At 34.1% G+C, this 12608-nt stretch overlaps 1 protein-coding gene across 1 annotated transcript; it reads right to left on the bottom strand.

Moving 5' to 3' along the window:
• Positions 1–601: 601 nt before the first annotated feature.
• Positions 602–9744, bottom strand: LOC110790242 (uncharacterized). Its single transcript, XM_021995028.2, has 2 exons — positions 9258–9744; positions 602–1054 (listed from the first exon to the last, which is right to left on the bottom strand). The coding sequence occupies exons 1-2, from the start codon at positions 9672–9674 to the stop codon at positions 881–883; spliced, it is 591 nt and encodes a 196-aa protein (XP_021850720.1). The 5' UTR covers positions 9675–9744; the 3' UTR covers positions 602–880.
• Positions 9745–12608: the final 2864 nt, after the last annotated feature.

Raw genomic sequence — 12608 nt, 5'->3', positions numbered from 1 at the left:
GATAAATTGTTTTTTTACCACCTAATAAAATAATTTTTTTTTTTTTTTATCACATAATAAACTAAAATATGTTTCTTACCACCTAAAAAAAAAATTAAAACTTATTTTTTACCACCTGAAAAATGGAAAAGTGTATGAAAATGTTATGTAGGGGGCGGCAATAACGGTAATACTTATTATATGTTATATTCTTCCACGATTTCATGTTTTAACTCTCTTCATTTCCTCAACTTCCTTATGTTTCATAAATTTCATAAATTTTCACCATCATTAATTCACAAAATTGACAAAATTTAATGAAAGTAAAACAAGAAGGGTGAAAGAGTTAAAGAAAATCATATAAGGAGGGTAAAAAATTAAAGAAAACTTGAATTAGATAGTCACACATAAAGGATTTATCTAAATTTTCTCTTTCAAGTGGTAAAAAACAAGTTTTAATTTTTTTTAGTTCGTAAAGTACAAGTTTTATTTTTTTAGGTGGTAAAAAAACAAATTTTTGATTTTTGTATGTAGGTGGACAATTTGTCCTAATTATTAGGACATATATTTGACCAAGGCCACACTTTTTTTGCCAAACAAGACAATAAAAATGGGACCTACGTAGTATGGAGTACTTTATTACAATGGTGATAAGTCAAAATTACCGTAGAACACTCATTGACAGACTGCCGCCACTCCAGTCAAAGCTGTAACAGAACAGCTATAGCAAAAATTTGTCACTACATCAGAGAATAGATGGACGGAAACTTGCATCATTTTTTTTGAAAATGAGATGAGACCCGAGACAAAATAGTGCAAGGATCAATTACACTATGCAAAATTTTGGGGAACATGGTATACAACTCCAAACTCTCAAAAGACTCAAACCAATCCTCAGTGTCTAAAGTTGGGTGTGATGATCAACAACCTTTTGCAATATAATCGCCTCAAACTTCTCCTCATCAATCCACTCGGAGCTTTGCCTACGGATAAGTTCTTTTTTATCCTCCTTTTTCCCCTCAATTGCCTTTTCTCTCATTCTCCAGTATTCAAGCTTCTCTCTTCTTTCTTTCATCTGCAAAATTCAAAGTGTTCATTAGATATATGAAACACAGTAAAAATTATACAGAGCACAAAGAATTATGAAGTCAATGATCGCAAGGTAGTAGAAGAATATGTATCCATCCAGTCACTCAATTCCTTGTCAACACCTTTGTGTTAATCACAGAACGCAAGGATTGTGTAGCTATTGAAAATGAGACCATTGAAGATAAATTTGAATCACAATAGAGGTCTAAAATATCTACAAAGCACAGCTACACACTCTCTCTCTCTCTCTCTCTGAACATGCTTTAATGTACGCACCACTTGATTTCACCACGGCTCATTCATCATTCAAGGTAGAGAGTAACTTATTCTCGGCGGAAACCTGCCTTTAGTTGTAGATATCCATCAGTTACATTCAACAAGCAACAAAACTGAGATGAGGCACTAGTTTATTTAGCTCATTTTGAGTATAATCTTCCATTCCTGAAAGAAGTGATCTTATTATGTGTAATCAAACGAAGTTTTTACTAGAATCTTTATCCTCCAAAATTTCTACTTCTGGTTATGGAAATGACTATGTTTCACAAGTGTAAAAGAAGTCTTCATGTCATAAAATGACCTCATGCATAAAGTTCATTTTTACCATCCAACTTCTTGTTATTTTCTTTTGAATCCTATGAGCTTAAATTGACACTAAGGGCTTGTTTGGCCAACCTTCTAGGAAACAATTTTTGTTTCTCAGAAATAATTCTATAGAAACTGTTTCTAGAGGAACACTTCTCAGAAATAAATTTGTTTGCCCATTCAATTTAAGAAGTGTTGAGAGTGATGGATAGCTCTGTTGGTTAGAGCTTCCATCCCGGTTTCAGGATCACCTGGGATCGATTCTCATCCCCGCCCTTGTGGCTCATTTGCACCAAAAAAAATAATTTTTTTTTTTAAGAAGTGTTTCTAAGAAATAGAAATATTTTTTTCATTGTTTGGCCCATTTATATTTCTAGAGTTTGTGACCATTTATCCATTTTTAACAATAAAGTAAACCTTGCTGAATATGTTTAACAAAACATGGCTCCATGTAAGATTATTATTGACAAAAAAATATTTACAACAAAAAAATTGCAAAAAAATAATAATATTATTGACAAAAAAAAAGTTTATTAGAATAATGACACATGTTCTCTCATTACTTTTTTCATCAACATTCCAGGAGCAACAGCTCCTCAAACAAAAGTTAACCATGCAAAATAATCCCACCTTTCCCAATTCTTACTTCAAACACTAATTCCCACCTTTATCAACAATATTCTGAACGAAAAATGCTCAATTATCTCAATAATACAGCCAATTCACAACCCCAAAATTAGCCTCATACCCTCCTCCTCCATTAATCCCCTTATTGATGTTGTACTTTTCAATTGTGCCGATCTCATTTGTATTTATTGGTTGGACTGAATTATTTGATCAACAATTCAATTTGAGTCTCTTGATGGGGGGAAAAGTATATACGCATCATTCTCACAATTGAATTCAGATCTGAATACATCTACGCATCATGATCCATGTATATTACATCTCAACCATCATCTATGCAAATAGTCTGAAAATAACCATCAATTGCTCACCATCCTCAAAAAGAGTGGGTATTTTATGTTAATTACTACCTCCATTCCTATATGTTCTTTATGGTTACTGTTTTCAAGCGAATTAAGGTAAAAGGAAGGGTGAGCAAGTGGGGTAGTTATTTGCAAGTGGCTGAAAATTACATCTTGTTTAAGTGTGAGAGTAGATGAATAAAAAAAAATCAGAATAGAGGGTTTAATTATGCAAGTGGGCCAATAAATGTTGCAAGTGGATGGGGGTTGTTTGGTTAGGAGAAGTCGATTACATTACAATCCTACTTATGGGGGTTGTTTGGTTAGGAGAAGTTTGAGGGGAAAAGAGCTTTTTGGGGTGAATTAGAGGTTTGACTTTTAGAAAAAGCTAATTGGGAGTGTTTGGTTAGGAGAGGATTGAAAGAGAGTTTTGAGGTGAAAAGGCTAATTTTGAAAAAGCTCAATATAGGAGCTTTTTGCAATTAGACTATTAGAGGTTTGAGAAAGTGGATGAAAATGCCTATTTTGTCCTACTATTGCCTACAATTAAAACCACTATCAACCTTGGTACCCTACATATTTTTCTCCTAAAAACATTGCCCATACTTTCTTTTTCATTTCACCCTATTTACTATATTCGATTTTTGTTATAATAAATTTTATATTAGTACTTTGAAGCAATTGAAGTATATTGCAATCATGCTTAAAATATCATTAGTAATATTTATCTATTTGAAAAATATATATTATTAAAAAAATTAAATTAAGAATAATTTTTTAAAAAAAAACTAAATTTATTTTATGGAAAAATTGTTTTTTACCACCTACAAAAATCGAAAAATTGTTTTTTACCACCTAAAAAATTAAAACTTGTATTTTACCACCTAAAAAAGTATTAAAACTTGTTTTTACCACATGAAAGCGAAAAAGTAGATGAAACACTTATGTATGGCTACCTGATTCAATTTCCCTCCAATTTTTTACACTCCATGTGTGATTTTCTTTAATTCTTTCACTCTTCTCTCTTTATTTCCATTAAATTTTGTAAATTTGGTGAAATAATGATGGTGAAAAATTATGTAAATTCATGGAACATAAGGAAGTTGGGGGAGAGAAGAGAGTTAAATACATGATATCGTGGAAGAATAGAAAATACAAGAGGTATTACCGTTATTGTGGCCCCCTACATAACATTTTCATACATTTTTCCATTTTTTAGTGGTAAAAAACAAGTTTAAAATTTCTTTTAGGTGGTAAAATACAATTTTTAGTTTTTTAGGTGGTAAAAAATAATTTTTTCAATTTTTTTAGATGGTAAAAAACAATTTACCCTTATTTTATTTAGTCAATGTTTATTAGAAAAATGTAAAGAAAAAAAATTTAACACAATAAACTATTTGTCTAATATTAATAAGAAACAAAGTATGCCAATGTCCTTAATGGTCATTTTACATATTAAATAGCTAACAACTACTCCATCTGTTCCATAATGTTCCTCATGTTTACTATTCATATGGTCAAAGTTTAAAAACTTTGACCGTATTTAATAGTATGATTAAGAGTATAAATGTTAACTTGTAGGATATCATTGGATTCGTTTCAATATAAATTTTCTAAATATCATTTTTTTATAATTTTTACTATTACGTAATTAAAATTATTAACGGTCAAAGTAGTGCATTTGAGACCGCGCATAGTGGAAAAGTGAGGAACATTATGGAACGGAGGGAGTATCAGCTAATTTACCAAACACTTTTACCTAAACAGCTAATGCAACCAGCTAGTCAAATCAGCTAATATAAACAGCTAACCGCTAACAGCTAGTCAAACCAGCTATCGGCTAACAGCTCCTAACCAAACAGGGACATAATATAGTGTACAATTGTAAGTATTGTATTCCAAAAATAGAATAAAGCATAAGTGTAAAGAACTTTCTGTAACGGACTTAAACGAAAAGCGTAATGTGTTTTTCAATGGAAGATATGAGAGAGAGAAGGGTCTTGCCATGGAAAAATGAGAAAGCACGAAGGGTACAACTATGTCTTTAGATAGGATGAGGGTGTCTATACTTTTCCTATCAACGGTAATATTTGCAACAAAAACATTCATTAAATGGGAGCAAAATAGCTCCCCGAGAAACCAAAACTAGAAGCCGGGAATTGAACTCTGTATCTAAATCTAAGGGGGTTGGGAAGTGATTTTGGCTTCTACAGAAACATAAACTACTTCCTCATATACCCTTGTTTTCCCTATTTTCTACTTTTTATGTCTAGAAACACTTTGAGAAGCTTGGCCAACCAGGTAATATTTGCAACAAAAACATTCATTAAATGGGAGCAAAATAGCTCACCGAGAAACCAAAACTAGAAGCCGGGAATTGAATTGAAGCCTCTGTATCTAAATCTAAGGGGGTTGGGAAGTGATTTTGGCTTCTACAGAAACATAAACTACTTCCTCATATACCCTTGTTTTCCCTATTTTCTACTTTTTATGTCTAGAAACACTTTGAGAAGCTTGGCCAACCAGGTAATAAGACCGTTCAAAGCTTGTATAGGCATTGAATCATAAATTCATGATACTTAGTTACAAGGGTATTCAACCAACAACAAAGTAACAAGGATAGGCTTTTTGTATTCCATATCTTTCATCCATTTTGATAATCTAGGTTGACAAAAACCATAAAGTTAACAAGGGAGGCTAAAACACAGAAAAAAGATATTCCCTCCGTCCCACATTACTTGTTACACTTTCAAATTAAAAATAACCCCGCAATTATTATAATGTTCTCTCTTCCCACTAAATTTTTTTAGTCCCCAGCCTCTCTCATTCAATTAAAACCCCAATAACTCCTATCACATCTATTTTTCAATTAAATAACAAATTGATAACCAAACAACCACTTATCACCTAAAATTTTGTGCAAAGATGAGTACGAGTATTGTGGGACGGACGGAGTAACCCTCTTTATTCAAAAAAATCTTCTTGAAAATGCCTCCACCAGCCATCCGTAACTGTCAAAAGTTTAAAATTTTACTAATTCCCTACTCTATTTTATTTTCTTTAGTAAGCCTAATATGCTACTTCATGGGTTTTGTACTTTCTCTCATAAGATAAGACATGGTAAAGCCCATGATCTTAAAAATAAATTCATCATCAACACATTTACACAAGGAACGACATTTACTCTTACAACACGAAACTGACTCATTTACATCACCAACATTATTTTCAAAGACAGACAGCCTAAGCTTTCATCCGAGTCTACCACATCCACGGTGCCAGCGTGACCAACACCTCCACCAATTATGTTCTTTCTTATTAAAGTCCTCGGTCTTTCTCTGAAACTTTACAAACCAATCATATAAGGAGTTGTTTGGTTGGGAGGTTTCAAGGGAAACGGATACAATGTCGCTGATTCTCTTTGATGAAGTTTGGTTGGTGGCTTTCTTATTTCCCTATCCGTTTTTTCTTTTAAGAGTTCCAAAATATCTCTAATGTGATTCCTATCTCCCCTTGGGAAGTTGGGAGTTGAGTTCCCCCATTTCCCTCAAGAATATCAGCAACTTGGACCAACTTTGATAACACCATAATCCTAGCTCCAATAGTGTTCCAGTCAACCACTAACCCCCTACCCCACCATCGCAGCCGCCCATGCCCCACCCTCGGAACGCCCGTTTAATCACCAACTCCAGCAACCCGAAACTTTTCTGACCCATCACCCAATTCCGCCCACCCACCACAGATTTAAACGAGCAGTGGTGGCTGAGCAATGTAGGCAGCGGGTGATGGTGGTGAAAGGGGAAGATTTAGATCTAAACAGATTTCCTCTTGCCAGTAGATGGATTTTCTAGTTGTCAATAGTAATAAGAGGTTGGTAAGTAGTGGAGAAGAGTGTTGATTTGTTGGACGGTGGTGGTGGTGTTGTTGAGGAAAATGACCGACTTTCTCTCTCTTTTTTTTTTTTTTGAGCCGTCAAACACTTGAAAAAAAAAACTGCTTACCTTCTCCAACCAAACAAGACAGGTAATTGGGGTTTTGTTTCTTTTCCTTTTGCCTCTCTTTCTTGTTTCCTTTCCTTTCCTTTCCACACAACAGAACCAAACAGCTAAAAGTCTAGCAAATGACATATCAAGGGTTTTACATTGGACATCAATACATAAGTCCCGTCAAAAAAATGAAAGAGGTGGTGAGAGAAGCCATAAGGAAAGAAAAGAGACGGAATAATTGAAGAGAGAGAGTCATATTACATTTCTGAAACTGAAATTGTGGAATGTGTGTATTTCCTTACTGAGTTGGTGACATAACCGCGTATATCAGATGTTAAGATGTGATGTAACAGAAGGCAAGTCCAAAGTCCTTTACAAAATGGCTTTTACCTACTCTCATGTGAGATGAACTGTTTCTGCTGCGACAACTGACAATCAAGGGCCTATTAATCCACTGATGACAAACACCAATGAACCTTGAATGTATCACCCAACGTACCTGAGTACCTCTCATCAAAGCCCTCTGTTAACTAAGGTAGTCCTCCATTCAATCCATCGAAAGATAACCTTTATTAAACAAGTGTTGTTATTTCCCACAAAGTGAGAAAAGTCGGACTACAACGAAGGGAAGGGAAATGCTTTCACCCATGTCATCTCTCAACAACAACATTGAAAGATGACATTTTTTAAACAAGTGTTGTTATTTCCCACAAAGTAAGAATAGTCACTACAACAAAGGGAAGGGAAATTATTTCATCTACATCATCAACAAAAAAAGTAACAAATAACAAATACTAACTCCTTTCCTAAAAGTTCTTTATGCCTTTGAAATATGTGTCCAAAGTATGAAAATTTTGACAGTAAATTCTCACTATTATATACATCAAAACGTTATCATGTAAGACCTTGATAGATTTGTCTCGTTGTGCATTTTCAAAATATCAACTTTTTGTAATTTTTTCACATATGGAAATGGATATTTTAGTGGTTAAATAAACAAATAGTAAGTGTAAAGAATTTTCAGGAACGGAGGTAGTAACAAATAACAAATTACAAATAATAAATAATAAATAACAATAACGATACTCATGAACCCAAACTTAATAATAATACTCATGAACTGAAATGAACTTAATTTAACTTAACTGCATTCTCCTAAATTGAACCGAATGCTCCTTAACTTAACTAAACTTATTTATCCTGAAATTAGGGACTAATAAATTCAAAAGAACAAGGCCTAACACATTGTGACGACTCGTGTGTACTTATGGATACTTCTATTTTGTTAAAAGAAAACACTCAAGTTGCTTCACATTCTAACCCATCATGGAAATCACATGTGCAACATAAAGAAGGTATATACGGCTAGATAGACTATCAACTAGTCAGAAGTACCAAAAAACATCCTGAGGGTTAAGTGCAACTAGTTACTTTTATTTTTCAAAATAAAAGTCCTTTTATTAATTCAGTTTAGAAGTTTTCACCTTCAGATTTTTTCTACAAGTTAGTAAAAGAATATACTTCGTATCTATTATATTTGGCCCTTCGAAAAAAAGAAGCACAAATGAGGAAGAAAACAATCATTCACTGGCTCCATTTTTCTATCAGTTATATCTCTTATTAACAGCCGGTATGTGAGTTGTTTTGAGCGGCTAAGCCTTCATATAAGAGAGGTTCTAAAGTTATGAAGAGTATGAACTGAACAGAAAAGGGGGCAAGCAACAACAGATGATAGACATTGGCGTAACGTATTAGAATATTCATTCTACTTTTGGAGGACGTGGGTTGCTAACAAGATTGCTCGCTGCGCATGTCATTAGGGAGTAGTGCGACTCATACAACTTTATTAATTATGGGCTAGTAACCATGATTAGACCTTAAATAATCTACTTGACCACTTTTCTGGCCCATTTGACCCAGCATGATCCTTGGAGAGCCTAAACTGAAGGTTAAGAATTAAAACTGCAAGTTCTTGCACGTTCATCCTCCTAAAGGAAAGTTATCTTCAAATTTTCAATATGGTAGGTAAAATAAGTCTTTTACAAATAGAACTTCCTGTCTTTTTCTTTCTTGGTATGTTCCACAACCAACGGTTAAAATTAGCTCTACAAATCGAGCAACTCCCTGGAGTGGAAGGTATACTGAAAAAACCAAGAAAGACACAATTGAGTTTTTCATTATCTGCCCTAATAGTATGAGACTATGAGTAGTACTTTTCTAATCTAAGCTATTAGAATACAATAGGCTTAGCCTTCTGCATACCCTAAGCAACTGCGATTATATCCTCATCCATAGTCCCTAACTTAATTTTTCCTCTTTTCACTTGCTTAAACTCAATTGTCCTCAAACACATTTAATTCATAAACAACATTCTTTTACTGCATACCATTTCATTTTTTCTGAATTTTTGCGGCTCCGCAAATTGAGTTGTAAAACCATAAAAACCTATCATTAAGGGGGTCTGCATCATTTCAACACATTCACATATTCATAGTAAAACATTGATGAACAATCAGTCTCCGTATTTTCGCACCTCTGACTTAAAATCCATCCTCAAACTAAGAATTCCCAACAACAATTTGCAGCATAACCGCACAAATTCCACAAACAACATAAATGAAAATGCAATTGAGGAGAGGGAATTAAACATTACCAGGGTATGGCGAAACTCCTGCTCAAACGCCTTACGCTCAGTAGCACGAACCTGAGCAGCAGCAGCCTTATATTTGTCTCGCTCCTCCCTCTGCCGGAGAATCTCAACCTTGCGGGCCTCGTCTTTCCGCAGCTGCTCCTCCCTCTGCAACTCCATCTCGTGGATGTACTGCTTGCGAAGCACCTTGACTTGCTTCGCGTAGTCACGGCGGAGGAAGGCGAGTTTTGCTTCGGCTTCTTTGGGGGTTTTCGGGGGTTCCCAGCTTCCGATTGTGTTGTTGGGTTTTAGGTATACCTGGTTTTGGCTGTGCTCCTTGTGATGTGACGGTTTGATGGTGGTGGATACGGTGGAGGAATGGCGGATGATGGTGGCTAAGTGGTGGTTGGATCGCCCGCTTCTGACTAGCGCCGCTGCCATTTCTATTTGTTGGTTGTGGGAGAGTGCCGATGAGAAGGAGAGAGGGTTCAGAACGAAAATGCATTTATCAATTATCAATTGGGTAAATAACGTGATATCTATACTATTATTAAATGTCCAAGGTAAGAAATGTCACGTTGTCAAACCCATGACCTCTGATTCATAATGTAAAGTTCTAACCATCTCTACAATGACATAACATATGACTCTAAAGTAATGAAAAAAGACAAAAGTCATTCTTATAAGTTCTAAAACTTTAATGCCCAATATATATTTGAATAATAACCTATTATAAAAAATTTACTTCATCTTTCTTAATTAATCAGATCATACGTAAAAAAAATTAATTGTTGTACTATTTCTTTAGCTAATCAATGGTGTGTTTTTCTAAAAAATATACTACTTCCTCTGTCCCGGAAATATCGCACCATTTGTTTTTCACACCATTCACACTACGATTTTGGCTATTTTTTGTGATTCATACGTAGAGAAATTTTAGTCATGTGGGATCATTTTAGATTCGTATCGATATATATTTTTTGAATATTAATTTTTAGTAATTTTTAGTTGCACACGATTTGAGATATTAAGAGTCAAAGTAATTGTTAGAGGAGTAAAAGTCAATCATGGTGCGATATTTCCGGAACCGAGAAAGTATATTTTTGTTATTCAATTTATAACAACTGTTTCTTTAAGAAATTTCTTATGTTTATAAGTGAATTAGAAAAAACAAAGTTTATACGGAGAACCAATCAAGTAAGACTTGCAAAAATAAAGTATTTGATCGTATGAACTATTCTAAAAACCTTCATATATTTGGAGCTGTAATATTGGCAACAAATTAAATAGAAAAATACATAAAGGTTTGCAAAGAAAACAATCATCAATCGAAAAAAATCAAATAACAAAAATAATAAAATTCGGGGCATCGCCCGGGCTACTAACTAGTTTTAGTAATTAAATCGGCAAGAAGAATACTTGGTAAATAAAAAACATTGGAAATAAAAAAGACTGAAAAAAGATTAATGTAATGAAGAAAATTTGAGATTATGAAAAACATACGAATTCAAGGGCTTCGTTTGGTTTGACGTACAGAGTAAAATATTTACATTAAAATAAATAAATTATGGAGAATATTTTATAAGGAAATTTGTCCATTTTTTATGGAGTCAAATATTCATTTGTTCTTTTGGCCGTGAAATGTAATGGATTAAATCAAAATGCCTCTTAATATCCTCCACTTTCTTTCCATGAAGTAGAAGATGGTCGTTCCGTTGTCGTCACGTTGTCGTTTTTGAGTCAATTGGAAACAATATCTCTACAATTGCAGATGTAAGGTTGCGTACGTATGACCCCCTACCCCACTTCTTGCGGGAGCCTCTTTGAGGCAATGGGTAATTGATAATGAACATTGTATAAAGAAAAATATAATTCTGAACTAGTTTTTCTTTGGTTGGTTCCATACCAATTCAGAGAAAAAGGAAAACACAATTTTAAAGTGGGTTTCTCTTCTTTTCAAATAGAAAAAGGTTTTTTCTTAGTGAGTTATGGAAAATTCTCATTAATACCCTCTTATTGGCTTTTGTCAACGATACATTTACTTTTAATTATATTGTCAACGGTACACTTAAACTGTTAACTACCCGACTATCTTCACTTTTTTCATTAAACAGTTTAACCATAATTAATGATTAGGATTAAAAATTAAAAATAATAAACAAATAAAAGTAATAAGCAGTAGGGGAAAAGACCCAATTAAAAAGAACGGAAATTTCATGAAATACCCCCGAGTTTTGCAATAATTCACCAAACGCCCATCAAGTTTCAATAATTCATAAAATACCACCCACAAATGACTTATTACCCCAAATACCCTTCCATGACGTCATCATCCCTAATTAACTCAATTAACATCTAATTAACCCACCCATTTACCCATTTTCCCTAAGTAACCCATTTTTTCCTAATTAACCCTTCTTCCGCCACTACCCCTTCTTCCGCCACCACCCCTTCTTCCTCTCCCTTCTTCCGCCACCACATAGCCCCCGTTTTCTCCCTCCTCGGCCCCATCACCGCCGCCACCACCTCGCCTCTGTTATCTCCCTCTCCTCGACCCCATCACCGCCGCCACCAATTCATGAAATACACTTCTGATTGCGAATTAATTTCGACAATGTGAATCAGATTTGACTAAAATCTCGTGGATTGATTCTCTTTAATCTGAATTGCTCAAATGTATGAACCAGCAACTCCAAAAATTGAAAACCCAGTTACACACCCAATCACCTAAACACGAACCCAGATAAAAAATGAACCATGATAAACACGAACCCATATCAAAGACGAAAGATTTGAACACGAACCCAGATTCTAACACCAACCCATAACCCAGATTTTAACACCAACATTCAATCAATTTGTGCGAGAATCGACATTCAATCAATTTGGGCGAAAATCGAAAACCCATCAATTTGGGCGAAAATCGACAAGCAAATGGAACTCGACAAGCATACTGTAATCCCCCGTAATTGTATACATTTCATTTATATAGTTTAACGTATATTTAATATATTTAAATAAGAATTTATGAATTTTGGAAATAAATATATAATTAACGTATATCTATTTATTACATTTTAATATTTTCAACGATTTACGTAATCGAAAATGATTTTAGAATTTTAAGTTGAAAAGAATTTGAATTACGAAAATTGATTGAATTTAGAAAATGATCCCTATTCAGTTTTGGATTCGAATCATAAAAGCTAAATCTTAATTCTAAGCCACTTGGAAAAGCCCAAACAATAAAACCCAAAACTCAATCTTTCCCTTTTTCCTATTTCACGTAAAAATAAAAATAAAAACTCAAAACCAAAACCCTTGCAAAACTCACGTGAGCTCTCAAAGCCTCAAGATCTTGCTTCTCTTCACGTC

Source organism: Spinacia oleracea, chromosome 2 (genome assembly GCF_020520425.1).
Source record: "Spinacia oleracea cultivar Varoflay chromosome 2, BTI_SOV_V1, whole genome shotgun sequence".
Lineage (NCBI taxonomy): Eukaryota > Viridiplantae > Streptophyta > Magnoliopsida > Caryophyllales > Amaranthaceae > Spinacia > Spinacia oleracea.
The sequence above is the reverse complement of the archived record's forward strand: the minus strand, read 5'-3'. Positions and strand labels throughout refer to the sequence as shown.